The sequence below is a fragment of the Cannabis sativa genome, chromosome 1 (assembly GCF_029168945.1).
Source record: "Cannabis sativa cultivar Pink pepper isolate KNU-18-1 chromosome 1, ASM2916894v1, whole genome shotgun sequence".
Taxonomy (NCBI): Eukaryota; Viridiplantae; Streptophyta; class Magnoliopsida; order Rosales; family Cannabaceae; genus Cannabis; species Cannabis sativa.
The window spans coordinates 43,998,249-44,016,107 of record NC_083601.1 but is presented as its reverse complement, the minus strand read 5'-3'; the positions used below and the strand labels follow the sequence as shown (position 1 = coordinate 44,016,107).

Genomic DNA, 17,859 nt, shown 5'->3' with positions numbered 1-17,859 from the left:
ATCGTTAGTTTATTATTATAAACTAATTTATAAAAGTACATATGTGGCGTCTCTACGGGTTAATGCATTATATGAGTCATTTTCAACACCATTTCAGAATAAGTCTTCTGAGAATATTCTCCGTTTCCATTAATGATTAAGATTTGGGTGTTTTCAAGTAGCAAACGTAGTCATTTAAGAGCCAGAACTGGGACCCAGCGCCCAAGGTGACCTTGGCGTTGGGCCTAGCGACCAGGTTGACATTTTGTCATCCTAGGTTATTTCCAATCAAATTTTTCGAGAAGTCTTTTGGAAATATTCTTCATTTTCACAAATAATTGAGATACGAGAGTTTTTGGGAATCAAACGGAACTACTCAGCCGAAAAAATATTGACCCATCGCCCAAGTTGACACTGGTGCTAGGCTAACCGCCAAGGTTGACAAATGTTAACCTGAGCTATTTTTCAATCATTTCTCCCAAAAAGTGTTTCGGGCATATTTTTCGTTTTCATAAATAATGGAGATACAAGTGATATCGGTGAGCAAACGAGATTCTCTAAGGTTGAAATAGGGACCCAACACCCAGGTTGACATGGACATTAGGCCCTGCGCCCAAGTTAACATACAACCTGGTTTGCATGTTTCCACTCCTCAAACACAAACTTTGTTCCGAGCATTTTTCTTATTTTAGTAAAAAATAGCGTAAGACCTAATCTCAAATGCATAAGAAATATCAAAACGAGTCTCGAAAAGCCACTTGAGACGCACCTAGCCCCTAGCCCCAAGTTGACGTATGAACTGGTGCTTTGGGTTAAATAAAATTACAAAAATATTATCTTTTTGCTTCAAAAATTATAAACTGATTAAGAAAGTGAGAGAAAATTCTTAATTTTACCATAAGCCTACATCATGACCCATGATCTCATATAAAAAAAATGGCTATACCCACTTAAAAAAAAGGGTCAAACCATTTAACAAAATTGTGTCGGGCATGAACTCAACATTAATAATTCGTGTTTAAGGGCCATGTTGAGCCTGAGCCTCAAAATATGAGTCAAGTCTCACACATTGTTACACAAACTATATTAGGTTACTGTTAGGGGTGAGCAAAAAATTTAAGAAACTGATCAAACCGAGTACACCGACCGTTTAAACACCGAAAAAATCAAAAATAAAAAAAAAACTGCCTTCAGTTAAAACAGTCTTTGTACGACCGGTTTTAGTGTCAATGGCAAACCGACCAATTAAACTGAGAACCGACCGAACATATATATTCTACACTATACATATATAATATAATTATTTTTGTACATATTTAATGTACAATTTTATTAAACTAGTTTTACTTCTTATCTTTTTTATTTAAAGTCTCAATTATCCATGCTTTATTTTATTTTAATTTGATGTATTTACATATTATATACACACATTCATAAAATAATACGAGTTTTTTTAAAATAATTCATTACTATATGAGTAGCACAAATAATTTAAATATTTTTTTTTTAAAAAAAAAAAAAAAACTATTTTACATTATTTGTTTGACTAAGAATTTTTTTTTTCTTAAATTATATGATATTTGATATAATACTCTAATTTTTTTAGTTTCCAAACAATTACAGCAAATTTAATATCTTATTTTTTTTTTAAAAAAAAATGAAGCTCGGTTTATTCAGTTTAAACTGACCAAACTGTGGATTAAAATAGTCAGTTTTTTTTTTTTTATACATATATTTATATAATAGTCGGTCAGTTTTCAAATTATAACCATAAAAACTAAAAACCAAATTTTAGATTTTTTGTGTAAAAAATTGACCGTTACTCACCTAAAATGAGATATTGTAAATACAAGTCAAGTCCGGCTATTTGTATATATAACTTCTAATATTATTTTATATATTTTTATGACTTAGTTATCATTAAATTAAACACATAACATATGTAATTTAATTTTTCTACATTCACTCCAAAGCAAGTTGTTTACTAGTTTTTAAAAATAAAGCACAAAAAATGATACGGGGCAAGCTTATATGCGTTTCTTCCTTTAATCTTTATTGTCTCAATTTTTTTAGGTTTAATAATTTTTTTATTAAATTTTTCTCATTGAATTAATTTTAGCTTAAGGTTATAATTTCTCTCATTTAATTAGCTTTTTAATGTAGTTTTTTTCTCCCCAAAAGATCTTGTTTCTCTCCACTATTTTTTTTTTTTTGACAAAGTGATTAAAATCACTCATGAATTTACGACGCCCACGTCCGCCACCGGCGCTGGCACCTCCTCGAACCAGGATAGCTCATCGTCTAACCGCAGAGCATGCTTTGCCAACCATAGGCCGCTAAAATCTTAGAGCGAGCGACATGGGACAAAACTGTCCCCAGAAATTTAGACAATAAAGCTATAACATCTTCCAACAACGCTCCCAACTCAATAAAATACTGAAGTTCCACCTGAAAAAATATCAAAAAAATAGAATAAAACTTTAATTAGAAAATTATTCAAACTGAATATAATCAACTAACCACCAAGACTAAGCAACTAGATCTCCCTATAAAATACTAGAACTAGCCAAAGGGAGTAACCTTTGACTAGTAATAACTAAATTATAGCATTCTACTTCATAACCTTCATAGATCCCTATTCCTTACCTTTACCCTTTTAAAAACAAACATAAATAAAATTTTCCTTTTAATACCCATTATTCCTTAAATATTCAAAATATTATATACTAATTCTTTCATTCATTTCTTAAAAGTATTACTTATTTTTAGACTAAAACATGTCAAAATTTTAAACATGACATCTATAATCTTTATTCATCCTAAATTAAACCAAAATTGTATTAATATCCTTAAAACTTAAATTGTACTCTTCACATTCAAAAATACATTTTTCCTAATACCTCTTAATCATACATTTAATTAATAATATTAAATTAATATTAATTAATCAAATTCGGTATTATGACATAATACTTCCTTATTTATTATTGAGTAATTTACGGCAAAACCCCCTCAACTATCAATTTACTTGCAAAAAACCATCTAACCTCATATTTTGGTGGGAAAACCCTCCAAAGTACTGTTTCGTTTACATTTTTAAGGTGCCGTCTATTCAGCCTCCTTAAGTCTTAATTTTGCCCACGTGGCAATGACAGGTCAATAAAAAATTATCCTACGTGGCCATATTTTACAAAATAAAAATTAAAATAAAAACAAAAAATTTAAGAGTAATTTGCGGCAAAACTCCCTCAACTATCAATTTACTTGCAAAAAACCATCCAACCTTAAAGTTTTTTGGATGGTTTTTTGCAAGTAAATTGATAGTTGAGGGAGTTTTGCCGCAAATTACTCTTAAAGTTTTATTTTTATTTTGTAAAATATGGCCACATAGGATAATTTTTTAGTGACTTGTCATTGCCACGTGGGCAAAATTAGGAGCTGGACCGGCATCTTAAAATGTAAACAGAATAGTACTTTGGAGGGTTTTCCCACCAAAATATGAGGTTGGATGGTTTTTTGCAAGTAAATTGATAGTTAAGGGGGTTTTGCCGCAAATTACTCTTTATTATTTAAAAAGATGACCTAATTATTAGACCATTCAAATTATTATAAAAACAATTAATATTAGTATCTTCCTATACAACTAATAAGACTGTTTGGTGTTGAAGTTCATAAAACCTCTGCAGGCTGCCATGTTCTCGTGTCAATCAAAGTACATACATCACTGATTACTTAGTCAGGCTTCAACACTCACAAACTCTCTCAAAGGAGTTCCTTTTCCTGATGTTACAGAAGAAGTACTATAAGGGCCCCCGGCCTGTTGTTTTCACAGTCAACAAGTCAAGCCAGTTTGTCCAAGCTCCAATAGTTACGCTTGCTCAGGTACGTGAAGGGTGCTGGTTTTAAAAGACTAGTAGTACTTAGACCATGCCATAATGGATTTAGAAGGTTATTCACATGTGAATTGAGCTAGTTGCCCTGAGTCCAACACTGAAATTGTTTAGGGTGATTCACTGAGTCGCTGATAAATAAATTTCGTGCTTTAGCCAATGCCACGGCTGAAATCAGATGGATTGTTTCCTTACTTCCTGAGTTGCATATTGCTTTACCCAATTCCCCTATACTATGGGTTGATAATCAGGGTGATTCAGCTCTCTGTTGAGGGGGAATTAAAAGTCAATTAAAGATTCAGTTAGTTCTCTGTTACTTTTGTTGTGAAGTTTTTTATAGAGCACCTCAGCCTAGAGCTAAGGTTTTTCCCAAATCAATTTTTGTAGTCCCCTCTCTTATGTTAACACTTTCAAACATGAACATATTTAAAAATACATGAAGCCACTATTCAACAAAAAATCTAATAATATGAAGCCACTATTCAGGCAATTCTGCACAGAAACAATGTACAATAGCTCTCTCCAGTTTACACGTAACCAACAAAACCAACATTAAAAAAACAAATTGTAAAGAAAGATCATACAAATTTGACAAGTTTTGAAACAAAAAATTTTAAAAAACATAAAATCAAAATAATTTTTAAGTACCTCAGAATTGCAGAATATAACATCAAGGCTTAAAAAGCCAATTCAGTCCCGAAAGATGGTGTTAATTGGTATATGATATCCTCATTGGTACTGGAAAATGTTAGTATAACTTAGCACTAAAAAGAAAAACAAAAATAAAGAAAATGCCTTAGATTTGCATATTAACAGCAAGGCCCAAAGGGCCATTCAGTCCCGAAAGATGGTAATTGATGATTGATACCATCATGGGCAATATATATGGAAAACATCAAAGTAAATTAATGAAACTATGGCAATACATACAAAAACAGTAGCAAATAGAAAAAGATCAAAACTTAGTAACAAAATGTAAGCCCCATGGCAAGTCCAACGAGGTAATGGCAGCAAAGCCGCTCCACAAGGTGATGGAATATGAGACAAATCAAATCGGAGGAAATCCCAAAAGGAAAACCATTAACGATGTTGATATTGATATTTGACGTTAACTAAGGAAATATACAAACATAACATGTTTGCTCCCGTATTGTAAAGGATTTCTTCGCAGAAATCCTCCGTCAAAATTCTATAGAAATTACAATATAGAAACAACAAAGGAGAAGATCAAATTTCAGATCTCAGACATCCAAGGAAGGTTAAGGCAGCATTAGCTCTCAAGCCTGGCGAAGGCGAAAGCTTTAGTCGGCCACTGCGAATGTTTTGAGAAACAAGCCTTAGAGTTATCATCATTGACATCATCAGCTAGGAAATTCCAAATATGTAAATGCAATTACTTAAAAATACCAAATTCAAAACAGAAAACTAATAAACATTTTAAACAAGAGTATCAGACGAGCAAAAACGCATAATCTGCCACAGCAAATGTTTTTGGGAAAAGAAACAACAAAAGAGAAAAACAAAACTAAGATCTCAGACATCCAAGGAAGGTTAGGGCAGCATTAGCTCTCAAGTCTGGCGAAGACGAAAGCTTTAGTCGGCCACTGCGAATGTTTTGAGAAACAAGCCTTACGATTATCATCATTGACATCAACAACTATGGCATACGATTATCAAAACATGACGAAAGAACTAAGAAAGCCATACTTACAAATAAGAAAATAAAAGCAATTATAACAGAGAAAAACCAACACGGAAAAACAAATAATAGTACTAATAATATCACTAAAACGGATCAGAGAGTCGGACATTAATAAAAGCTCGATAGATTTGCACTGGAAAGCCTTACCAGCGATTATCTGGCACAGACAATTCCTGCATATTGTAAGATACACTAACCTAAAACTTCATCTCAATTCTCAGAAACCCTAAAGTCCTAAACCCAGATCAGTTTCGAATCAGAAGGTTAGGGTTGGAGAGAGACGACTAGGCCAGCCGATTAAATAGCCTCAGATATTTTCTTCTCAACGGTCGGATGTGAAAAGTGTTGTAAATCATACCAAAAAAAAAAAGAGAAAAAGGAAAAAGAATAGTGTGGTTTAGTGGGCTAGGCCCGTGACTTTGGAATTAAGCCTGTTAGCAATAAATTGAAAAAATAAAAACACAAATTGCTTTCATTGAGAGTTGAACTCAAGACCTCCCGCTTACTAAACGGGTGCTCTAACCAACTGAGCTATGAAAGCTTGTTGTTTATGATTTTCTCTACATTTTATTTATAGCATATTAATTAAACAAATAAGCATTGTTAAGACACCGATTGTTAATGGAAAATTTACAAAAATACTGGAATTTGAGTTAACTTTTACAAAAATACTGTCACACGGAAATCTTTTCAAAAATACTGTGTTTTTGTAAAATACCAGTAAAACACAAAGCAGAACAACTCAAAACAACAGTAGAACACTAGTAAAACACCAGTAGAACACCAGTGAAAACTTAATACAGTATACTGCCGTATGAAACTTATTAAAAAATACTAATAAAAAAGTTAAAAATTCCGTCTGGCAGTATTTTTATAAAAAAAATGACAAAAGTTAGTATACCATGTAAATTTCCCTTGTTAATTCGGTTTGAGAACTCATTTTTCATTAATGGTTGTTTCCTATTTAAACAGATCTAAATTAAACGTACATGAATTTTTATAACTAGTTTTTGATATCAAATGGAGCTAACTTGAATGCACTGAAGGGGGTCTCAACATATTAAACAAACAGATTGAGAAATCGAAAGTAGTATGGTTAATTAACTTAAGATGTAAACATTAGTTTTTATTTCTTTAATATCAAATGTGAAACATTAACTATAGATTATGGTTTGAGCTAGTTTAAGAGGTTTAGCCAATCTCATGACTGGAATTAATACTGCTTTGAATCTTTAGTGTACATTTTTAGTTGATGAACCAATTTACATGCACAGACCACAATCTTTCCTCACTACTCCATACCCAGGGCCGGCACTGAGGGTAGGCGGGCTAGGCGTGCGCCTCGAGCCCCCGAACGCTCAGGGCCCCGATATTGTAAAAAAAAAAAATTAATACATAGATAAAGTGTGAAATAAGAAAAAAAATATTATAAAAATTGTTTGGTGGAGTGGTAAAAGGTCTTACTTTAAAGTAAGAGGTCATCGGATCAATTCCCAACCTCTACTTTTTAATTTAAAAAAATATTTAATGTGTAGTTATGAGGGATTGAACCTTTGAGTTCTTAAGAGTTTTTTAAAATTTTATCATTACACTAACCACTAGAATTATTATTTTTATAATAGTTAAACTATATATATAGGGCCCCAAAATTTAATTTCGCCTTAGGCCCCATATGCCTTAAGACCGGCCCTGTCCATACCATACCATTACCATGTCAATCACTACAGTTAAGGATTTACATCTTAAATTAATACATGACAACCGAAGAAATATTTGCTCAAATGAATCAAATAATAATATTATTATTATTAATAAAGAAAGAAATGTATTCGTACTTACAATAGATAAAAGATATTAGACCTAGTTCTGTTTTACTATGAATTTATTGCAAAGAACCCATACATTTTGTTCCCTTAATATTCTCTAAGTCAAAGAGCCCCAGTCAGTTTTCATTTCATTTATATGCAAGAAGCCCTTTCTCAGCTAATTCAGGTTAGCCTTCTCCAACCTGCAACTTCAAAAGCAAACGAAATCGATATAAGAAAAAAATTCTGATTAAGATTTACTCATTCAACATAGTTAATTGTGTTATGAAAAGAGAACTACGTTATAACATGACTCTTCCACCAAACAAAAAGACGTGAAACTTTCCACTAGTTTCTCTACACAAGTTCACATTGCACAATGTTTTTTAGTTATGAATCAATACAACTTGCTTTTTCATACATTTGGTTTATGTGTGCGCCAACAGAAGTTTCAATTGGTAAGAGAATAAAGTTTTAAGGATGACCATTGACCATAAAAGCAAAGCTGAATAAGGAATCAATTTTGCCTCAAAAAGCATTGAATCACAAAGGAATGGGGTCTTTTAGTACTGACATTTGGTCAGTAGGAGAGAGTCAAAATGACAATAGAAGTTCTATGGTGGAGTAAAGATGAACATGTCCCTCTTCATCAAGATAAAAAGCAATTTGGGTCACGTTGCTGTTAATTTTGACAAAGTTCTTTTATTATAATTAGACACAGTAGTCAAACTTATCTGCTAATACACAGAAGGGTTATAAAATTAAGAATTAATTAGTATATAACATACTATTTCGGGACAGATGCTTCAATAAAGTTAGAACAATATAGAAAAAGAGTGAAGATTATAATCCATTTCCCATTTACCTTTTTCCTTTTCTTTTGTCTAAAACCATTTGGACCAGCTAAAAGAAATTCATTCCTGATCTTTATTTGGCAATGAAAATTCACCTCTTTGTCATAATGAAAGCTTTTATCCTAGAACATGACAAAATTAGAATCATCATCAACTATTTATTAAATATTTACAAACTATATATCTATTATTATAGTTATTATTATAATTAATTAGTGAAAGCAAAGACAGGACCTTGGTGGCTTTCACCATCAGTATCAGTATTAGACACATTCAGCTCCCTTGCAAGACGCTTTATCCGATTCAAACGTAGTCCAGCAGTTAATCTACCTGAATCATTGTCTCCAACTCCAAGTTGCACTATCAATCCAACAAATCCCATATAATTTATTCAAACAAACATAGATTAATACAACTGAAGTATCATAATTCAAAAGTAGACTAGGTGTAGTGTTATAGTGCGCATAAATTTTTTTGACAAACTCCACTAATAGTTTATATATATTTAGGTAGTGCGGGTGGTATTGAAAATCTTAGGCATTAAAGAAACTTACATTTAGTATCACCACCAACCCCACCTCCTAAACGATTCAACGACCGAGCAAGACTTCTTACATGACTCAATCGTATCTTCTTTATTACATTATCAGATTTCTGAGCCAGAATTTCAAGACCACCTAAAGCAAGAAACAATGAATGAACAATCTTTAAAGGGTCAATGAGTTTCAAGCTTTAAAACATAAGTAAACAATGTTAATCACAGAAACTCACTTATGGAATCTAGGCATTCAGAATTGAGATCTTCCTTCTCTTGATCATCAACATCATCATCCTGAAAATCTTTTTCTGGGGTTGAGTTGATCATGGTTGTTGATTCTTGTAATGACATTGTAGCAATAGTAGTCTTATCATCAAGTACTGTTCGAGTCTCATTTCTGAGTCTTCTGAGTTGATAATTCTTACGACGTCTAGCGAGATGTCGTTCTCTCTGTTCCAATGTCATTGATTGCCTTCTTTGCCTGTCTCGAATACGACGCCGTTCTCTCTCTTCGTCTCTTTTCATTACGCTTAATTCTGATTCTGATCTGTCTCTCCACCCTTTTTCTATTGCAATTTATTCATTTCACACCCCAAAATTAAATAACATATCAGGTTAATTATGAGATCACAAAATCACAAATTAAGAGTACGGACAGAGAGAAACCTCAATTAAACAAAGATTGAATTACAATCAAAGAAATTACCTTAAATTTCATGGTTTGAGAGGGGATAGCAAGTGACTGTTTTTTAACTTTTTTTTGCTTTTTATATGTAAATATATAATTTATTTTTTAATCAATATGGTAGGAGATTGTAAAAAACGTTGGCAAAAACAAACTCAACTAAATTGATGAATTCATGAATGAAGTGTAATGTATGGCAATCTGTCACTTTTGGCATCCAAATGAGAAATTAACCAATTCTAAATTTATGATTCCATAGTTGGCGAAACGTGACTCGATTCGATTTGGTGCTATTTTTACGTAAATCGGCACTTCCTTCACCAACGCGCCCGAATTCGACGCTGCTTTGCTGCGACTACGTAAATGACAAAACTACCCTTCTCCGCTTGCCCCTTTCATTCTAAGATAGTTCTTTTTTCGTGGAAATATATGAAAGCAAAATAATGTTCCTTACCTGGAAAGAAAAGGTTTAATGATTATATAAATTATAAAGTATAAACATAACAATTCCTTGGTATCATTCATAGTGAAGGGTTTTTTGTTTAGAACTTTTGTTTTTTTTTTCAGGCAATACAAACGAAGTTCTTCTATTTCGCATTACTAAGGACAACTGTTTCTCACCCCCAACTCCAAGACCTTTACACAAGATTCATAGTTCTCTTATAGTAGTGGAAAAGAACTTAATCTTTTTGTTTCTACAAAAACTATACGCACCACCATCTCTAGTCCTCTAAAAAAACTAATCGACATGAGTACTAAAAACCCAAAAAAAAAAAAAAAAAAAGATTTACAATCTGCATCTTTCTATTCAACCCTCTTCATCTCCATGCAGAACAGGTGGCCATAGCTCTGTTCTTCCAGCCAAGATAAAGAGCCCCGTGGCGCTGCTCTGTTCTAAAATTCGGGTTAAATTCCCTCAACAGGTCCTTCACAGCATATGTGACAGAAGAGCTCAAAGGGTATGGTGATAAACCGGCCATTGTCAATCTTGACCACCATTTAGTGAAAAGTTCGTGCCTTTCAACCCTTTGCTGTCCTTCACAAGCAACCATGTTGACTATGTCCCGAGCCACACAATGTTGTTCAGCACTGATCCGCTGCTTATCGTCCCTGGGACGAGCTACATCAATTGATTCAAACATGGCTGTGTAATAATCAAGAGTCTCCCTGAACCTTCCAAGGAATGGAGAAGTGTTAGTGTTTGATTCCTGCTCAACAAGGGTCATTACCTTGGGTGACAAGCTCTTGATTAGCCTCAGTAACCGGTCCCTGTGATTTTCAGTGCTCACACTTTCATCTGCCATGTGATGCAAGACATATGGACAATTAACGACTATTGCTTCACCCGGTCGAATTCTCAGAGTCTCCAACTTTACCTCACTGCCACACATGGCTGCACCATGAAACTCAAATGGCACATTGAGTGACTGGGCTTGTTTCAACAGCCTCTTCTCAACTAAGGACAGACCCCCTCCACGAGCAAAGGCGGATTGAGAATCATCAACACCCGTAATTCTGACAAATGGGGGACCACCAGGCCTTCGAGCAAGATCCTCAAACAAGGCCATCCATTGACTTCCCTGAGCAATTTGGAAATCAATTATGTGGATTCTCGGTTCATATTGGATAGCTTCCCGAATGACAACATTTGCAGATATATAAGCAAACCTCCAAAACGGGACTATCTGATAGAGGATCGACATGTATGAGAGTAACTCTGAGCTCGTTGGTTCATTGCATTTGAGGGATTTGTAGATTGCACTCCCTGATCTTTCCAACCTTGCTCTTAATCCTTCCAACATGTATGCTCCCAGTCTTTGAATTGGCTCCCCAGAGACTGAAACCATATTTCCCAAGACCTCCATTAGTTCCATTGCTCTTGTTGTTTCAGATTCGGAGACCGCACATGCACATTCAATCAAAACGCGCGGTAAGTCCATCTTATTATTCTCCATCATCTTCCAAGTGGCCATGGAAGGAGCTTGGCGGGACTCAGCCTTGAAGCTGCAAAAATGGCTGTCAACAATTTCAGATTCAACTCCCAGCATTTTTTCTATCTCCCTGAGTCTGTGCTTCAAATCACTACTATCATCAACCCCAGAGCAGCCACTAAATGATGATCCAGAGTGGATGTCAGGGGAATGATGTGGATCAGATGAGCATGTGTGGGAGCCTTGTGGCGAAAATGGACTCCTATTTGACAAGACACTCACAGCAGAAGGAGAATCACAGTTGAGAAACTCGGTTGTTGCTGGGGATGAGTCAAGGGTAAAGAATTTCTCGTTGCAAGTCTCAAAGGAAACACTTTTTCCTTGGCTACCAACTTCGGAGAACATATTAGTATCTAAAATTTGGAAATGAGGCATACAATAGGAATCAATCTCTTGCACAGGTTTGTGGTACAACCCATGGATAACGCTTACGCGCTGGTGTTTTTGAGAAGTTTGCATCTAAGAATAAGAAATGAATAGTCCAGAATTAATACTTTTGCTAGCAGCCCTTTTCAGTGTTTTCTCAAGAAGGGTAAATTACTCCGATCCACAAGTAACAACCATTCTCGTATAAAACTCAGTCATCAACACGTCTCTAGGGGGTTTCTTCAGCTATGGTAGATACTTGGTACTTCCAATCAAGACAATTATGCAACGGCAAGGGCAATCTGTACAAGGAAAACGAGCAAAACACAATCAGTAAACCATATCATTCATGTACTCAGTAAATATTAAGGGATCGTATCTGCTCTTATACATATACAATATTTTTTATGTCTAATGATGTTGAAACGTGATCCAAAAAAAATCAAGATTAATGTGTGTACAGAAAATACAGATAAAAAAAAAATCAGCTTTCAACTCCATCTCATGCTTTAAACACACTTACACAAACAGCAGAACCAGGTTAATTACCTAAATAAGACAATATGAGCCAAAAGCTCATTCGGTGAAAATGAATTTGCAAGAAAAACGAGAAAAAGTGCAGACAAACTGTTATGAATTCAGATAACCCTGAAGCCCTGCTTACAAATTGCTAAGATAATATATGAAATTTCAGAAAGGTATACTAAATCTATTTTCACAAATTCCATACGTGATGTCAGGGTTAAGGTTATAACTTTTCAGCTTTTTTTCTTCTTTTCTTTCTTAGTACCATCTGCTAATTGCCTAGCAACACAAAAATGATTTGAACAGAAAGAAAAAAGAAAGGCCAAAACAATGAAGATTTGACATTAAAACACTAAAGATCATTGACTTTAGGCGAAGTAATACAAAACATAATCTTCCCATAGCACATAATCATATACATATAAACAAAAAAATTTGAAGAGGACAGACCATCCTAATCTAAAATTTAATAAAAAAAGGTGGCAAGATATCTAAGAAGATCTGAAAGATTTAATCAAAAAGTTTTTCAAAACTTCTGTGTTACTAAACAGCAGAAATCATTATACAATACATAATTAGAACCACATATGAACAAATTACCTCCTTATTCTATTTGATTTACCATCAATGGAAAAAAAATAAAGTGACCAACTACAGATTAAAAGAAACATTTTGAAGGTAACAAATTAATTGAAGAGTGATTGAGAACACAGGAAAAGTGGATTTGAATAGGAAAGGCAAATTAATTAAAATAATCTACACAGTGCTTCAACTTCAGAAAAGGGGCCATATTTTGATTACCTAGATCATGTATCATCTTATTCCTAATAAACATAATGCTTTTTTCATCAAAATAAAGAGATGACTTTATAGATCTACAACGGCTAATTATATACATCTATCTAAAAACCAAAAAAAAAACCTTGAATTATATCATATCACAAGTTATTGTACAGAACAAGTATATGCACAGTGCAACAAAGACCAACCTTATCAAACTATATAAAAAAAAATATATCTATAAATAATTCCATTTCAAGACTCTAATTAGTCAATGCAATATATAAACAAATCAGCTTTTAAAACTAAATAAAATCAAAACCAAATATCCAACCTAAATCCAATTTTACCCAAATTCTAAATTTCATCAAACAGAGACTGAATCCAGCCTTCAAACCAGCCAAAATCAAACAAGAAAAAAAAAGAAACAACAGAAACAGTAACTCAGAAGAACTCACTTGCAACAAGATTTCTTTCCTATTCAAGAGAAAATAAAAAGACAAATAAGAATATCTTGAAACCCAAAAATATGAATTAGAAGTATGCATACCTTAGCTTAGGTTGGTGATAGAAAGAGAAGTGTTGGGGTAAGCTTGAGGAGAGGCAATCAATCAATCAGTGTGCTCAAAGATTGATCTTCCTTAGCTAACAGAGCTTCCTCCTTTAACCGTGGCGTTCTTTCCTACTCTTCCTTTCTTTTCTTTCTTTTCTTTCTTGCTTTCTTTGTCTTCCACCAATAATAATATTTTGATATTTGATAAATTCTCCATCAAACTTTATAATTCCCGCCGCCAACTTACTACCCTTGACCTTCTAACATAATTACAAAACTACCCTCGTCGATGGCAATGCTACTCTTCTTTCTACTCGGTTTGCTTCTTCATTAAAATATTGGTCCCCACCTTTACAGTGACCAAAATAAGCTTATCTGCCGATATTTTATGGCTCACACTGATTTTGTGTAGTTAAAAGTCTTCATCTCTTTCTCTTCCTAAGATTAATCTTGGCCAAGTGCTCTCTCTCTCTCTCTCATATTCCAAAAAACATCGTTGAGTTCTTGAATCGTATGACATTGTGACCCTCAAACAAGTACATATAACAAAAAAAGTCTTCGCCTCTTAATTAAGAAAATTAAATTTATTGCTACTAATCCATCTTTAATTGAGGGATTTATTGAAATTAATCATAAAGTTCCCTCTTTTTTTCTTTTAAAATAAATAAATCCATTTACTTAGTTTTATTGTGTATATTCACTACTATAATTTCATGAGATAAATATTCACTTTTATAGATTGTATATTCATTAGCAAAACTGCATTGGGTGAAGTTGAGCATAAATTATGGTGGCCTAGTTACTCTCAGTGGCGGAGGGAGAAAAAAAAAATAGGGCGCAAAATGTAAGAGAATAATTTTAGGGGTGGCAAATTAGAATAATGATATATATATTCACATAATTAATATATACTTTTTTTTTAAATGATTAATATATACTAAAATGCATATAAAAATAAATTTTTGGGAGGACTATTGTATTACTAACATTTATCATCGAGTATTTTTTTTTCCTACTGAGGCTTTCTCTTGAGTAATTGATGAGGTCAAGTTTTTCTCAACCAACAAAAAAATAATAATAAATAAATAATTAAAAAAAAAACAGAAAATTTAAATTGTTTTATGGTTAAATATTCCTTAAAATTTTATTTTAATAATTTTATAAAAGTGGTTTGAGATTTATAGTTTTAATTTCAAAATTAAAATTTACAATCTAGAAAAAATATATTTTTTTTAAATAATAAATAAATTGAAGAATGTCTTAAAACTCTTATATAAAAAATTAATATTAAAACTACCTAAATATAAAAAAAAAATAAGTAGGGACCACAAAATTCCCTTAAGAGTAATAAGAATTGATTTAGTGCTAAATTGCCATGAGAAAACAGATTCTCATCCAATTATTAATTCTATTTAATTTATTAAATATGTTTAAATTTTAAATTCAGTGTGTCTTTACTCTCTATATTCAATTATGTATACCTGTTTTATTTTTGGTAAGTGTTTACCTACATATACATTTTCTTTTTTTGTTAGGACCTACATAATTACATATACAATTTTGTTTACACACTTTAAAAATATTATCTCTCTTAATTTTATTAGAATAATTTCTATCATTTATTATTGTCTATAGGTAATTTACGATCAAATTCTTTGAACTCATAAATTTTGCACGATTAAATTCTTAGACTGGAAAAATTATGGTTAAACTTTCCAATCTCCACAATCGTCTCCTTTTATTAATTTTTAGTTGTTAAATGTCAAATAAACATGTAATTATGTACACGTGGTATGATTTCATTAGACCGTGTCATTTTATTTAAATAAATATTATAAAATAATAAAAATAGTTCAAAAATATATTTTTTTCTTTTTTATTTTATTTCTTATTTTTCTTTTATTTTTTTTCTTTTTTCTTTCTTCTTCTTCTTCCTCCCTTAACCCGACAGCAATTGAAAATCCCCACCCACGAGATCCCAAACTCATGATCCCCTGAGCCACGAACCCCCACCCAAAATCCCCAACCCCGTTTTCCCCTGGCCCACGAACCTAAAAACGCCAATCATGTGATCCCCTACCCCAATCATGTGATCCCCTGAGCCATGAACTCCCACCCATGAACCCCCAACCCAAAAATCTTCTTCTTCTTCAATCTATCAACACCACCAACCACTACCACCAACACCATTATCGAAACATGTTCTCAGATCACAAACCCAACACAATCAAATAAAAACCCAAATTTGAAAAAAAAAATGAAATCTATTAATATAAAATTAAACAAAATCAAACCGAAATTGGACCCTTCTCTCGCTTTCCAGCACGCTCGCTGCCCCCAAACTTGAATTCAAAGTTTTCTCAATTTTTTATTTGGGTGAGGACAAGGTATTGCTTAAATCCTATTCTTTCAATTGGGTCTGGACCATTGGGATTGACCAGATTGACGAGGTTGATAAAGAGGACTCCTGTTAGGATATTTTTAGCCTATTATTTATGTTATTTTTAGAGTTAATTTTCTTCTTTTAAATCACTTTTTTTAATAGAATTATGCTTGTTTTTTTAATTTCAAGTTTCGACACTCAGAATGTATAAATTGGTCAAATCTCACAAAAATATAATCTATAAAATAGAGAAAATTGTGCAAGAAAATAAAGCTGAAACTTCAAACTTAAATTAGACTATATTCTGATCATATTTGGAGAAAGTCAAAGCATACAAGCTGTAGATCTCTCTCTTTTATCTCTCCGGAAGATTTTGAATTGTCCAATTCCGAGTAATATCAAGAGAGTTATGACCAACATACTATTAGTCAACGAGGTAGAAAGCTCACTGCACAAATAAAGGGAGTTCTGCCTAGGCATACTATTTCCATGTCGTGGCCTGCCCCTTTAATTTTCAAAAAATATTTTTTTTTATCTTTTTCTAGCTATAAAAAGAGTAGGGCTTCGATATTTTTCAGCAAGCAATACGAAATTTGGCGAGCAAAATCAATAGCGAAAGACTTTTTTCAACAGGGTTTTCAGCATTCCTTTCTTCTCTATTTTCTTATTCTAGTCTGAATTAATATGTGTGAAATTCCTACGATGAACATGAGTTGCTAAATAATTCATTAGTATTTAGATGGATATTGTTTGACATTGGTTCATGAATTTAATATGATTTAATTTCTCCTAATTTCTATGTATTATATTTATTCGTACTTAATTACTTTTAATTACCTGATCACCAATTAAATATTTATGATTTTGATGCGAAATTTGAGAAGTGAGTGTCAATTATGCAATAATGAGATAGAAATAAATTTCGATATCTGTTAGGCTAAAATTAGTCTAAGTTTCGGGACGTATTTTCGGTTAGTTTTCACTCTTTGTTTCTAGTTTTAGGACTATTTTACGCTTGATTCTTTTGTGTCAGGTCCCCGGGTGTTTAAAGAAAGTATTTACAAGAATTGAGGACAAGTGGTGAAAGAATTGAGAAGAAAAACCAAAAAAATAAGTTGCTGCCAAATCCCGTCGCGACGGGGATTGGCAGAGAGAAGTTCGAGATAAAGTTGCTTAACCCCGTCGCGACGGGGGCATTGCCAGTCGCGACGGGGACCCCAGTGACGGGATTTTTGGGCAGTTTCATAATTTCACGAATTTTAAAGATGAGAATTGGTTTAAATAGAGGGAGTTCGTGAAAATTAGGGTTCATTCCGAATTAGAACCCTAGAAACAAAGGAGGAGGCTAGAAGAGCGGCTTGTGGCGACCCGGATCAATTGCTTCAACTAGTTCTTTCTCTTCTCTTTAATTTTTTATGTTCTTTTCTATTTCAATGTTAATTATGGATTTGATTATGGATGTTTTGAACTAAACTCCTATTTAGGGAGAATGATGAATGTTGTTTAAGTTTTTCCTAGTTAATGATTAATTGCCATTCCTCCATCTTGATTGTGAATACTATTCATATTTGTGTTTAATTTCCATGTGCAAGATTGATCACCTTTTACATGTTTTATGATCTCAATTCGAAATCTGAAAAGTGAGAATTGAGAATGCTAAAATTGGATAGTCTAGGTTTTGATGTGAAACGAAAGTATTTACATAGCCTTTGTGACATTTAGATTATTGCTTAATGCTGATTTCATGTTAGTTTAATTAAGAGATTAATTAGAGAGCATGAGATTTAGAACCTAGAAGATCTGAAAAG

General features: G+C 33.0%; 2 protein-coding genes, 1 long non-coding RNA gene and 5 other non-coding genes across 11 annotated transcripts; all 8 read right to left on the bottom strand.

Annotated features, from left to right (window-relative positions):
- Positions 1 to 4,513: 4,513 nt before the first annotated feature.
- LOC115708530 (small nucleolar RNA SNORD96 family) lies at positions 4,514 to 4,608 on the bottom strand. The gene has a single exon (XR_004010022.1). It is a non-coding gene; the product is annotated as a small nucleolar RNA SNORD96 family (small nucleolar RNA).
- Positions 4,609 to 4,652: 44 nt separating this feature from the next.
- LOC115707317 (uncharacterized) lies at positions 4,653 to 5,923 on the bottom strand. 2 transcript variants are annotated; one of them, XR_009688136.1, is made up of 2 exons: positions 5,719 to 5,923; positions 4,653 to 5,473 (listed from the first exon to the last, which is right to left on the bottom strand). It is a non-coding gene; the product is annotated as an uncharacterized LOC115707317 (long non-coding RNA). The 2 variants fall into 2 exon arrangements; XR_004009725.2 differs by having other exon boundaries at positions 4,653 to 5,234.
- On the bottom strand, positions 4,661 to 4,749 carry LOC115708533 (small nucleolar RNA SNORD96 family). The gene has a single exon (XR_004010025.1). It is a non-coding gene; the product is annotated as a small nucleolar RNA SNORD96 family (small nucleolar RNA).
- Positions 5,107 to 5,227, bottom strand: LOC115708451 (small nucleolar RNA SNORD14). Its single transcript, XR_004009950.2, has one exon. It is a non-coding gene; the product is annotated as a small nucleolar RNA SNORD14 (small nucleolar RNA).
- LOC115708462 (small nucleolar RNA SNORD14) lies at positions 5,399 to 5,519 on the bottom strand. The gene has a single exon (XR_004009961.1). It is a non-coding gene; the product is annotated as a small nucleolar RNA SNORD14 (small nucleolar RNA).
- Positions 5,924 to 6,038: 115 nt separating the features above from the next.
- TRNAT-AGU (transfer RNA threonine (anticodon AGU)) lies at positions 6,039 to 6,112 on the bottom strand. The gene has a single exon. It is a non-coding gene; the product is annotated as a tRNA-Thr (tRNA).
- Positions 6,113 to 7,353: 1,241 nt separating this feature from the next.
- LOC115707314 (uncharacterized) lies at positions 7,354 to 9,757 on the bottom strand. 3 transcript variants are annotated; one of them, XM_030635231.2, is made up of 5 exons: positions 9,002 to 9,757; positions 8,785 to 8,907; positions 8,465 to 8,590; positions 8,242 to 8,352; positions 7,354 to 7,585 (listed from the first exon to the last, which is right to left on the bottom strand). In XM_030635231.2, the coding sequence occupies exons 1-4, from the start codon at positions 9,291 to 9,293 to the stop codon at positions 8,348 to 8,350; spliced, it is 546 nt and encodes a 181-aa protein (XP_030491091.2). In that variant the 5' UTR covers positions 9,294 to 9,757; the 3' UTR covers positions 7,354 to 7,585; positions 8,242 to 8,347. The 3 variants fall into 3 exon arrangements, with proteins under 3 accessions (XP_030491091.2, XP_030491092.2, XP_030491090.2); XM_030635232.2 differs by having other exon boundaries at positions 7,354 to 7,579; XM_030635230.2 differs by having other exon boundaries at positions 8,242 to 8,590; positions 9,002 to 9,334; positions 9,475 to 9,757.
- A 151-nt stretch (positions 9,758 to 9,908) lies between these two features.
- On the bottom strand, positions 9,909 to 14,181 carry LOC115707313 (scarecrow-like protein 13). Its single transcript, XM_030635227.2, has 2 exons — positions 13,666 to 14,181; positions 9,909 to 12,112 (listed from the first exon to the last, which is right to left on the bottom strand). The coding sequence occupies exon 2, from the start codon at positions 11,901 to 11,903 to the stop codon at positions 10,272 to 10,274; it is 1,632 nt and encodes a 543-aa protein (XP_030491087.1). The 5' UTR covers positions 11,904 to 12,112; positions 13,666 to 14,181; the 3' UTR covers positions 9,909 to 10,271.
- Between the last annotated feature and the right edge of the window lie 3,678 nt (positions 14,182 to 17,859).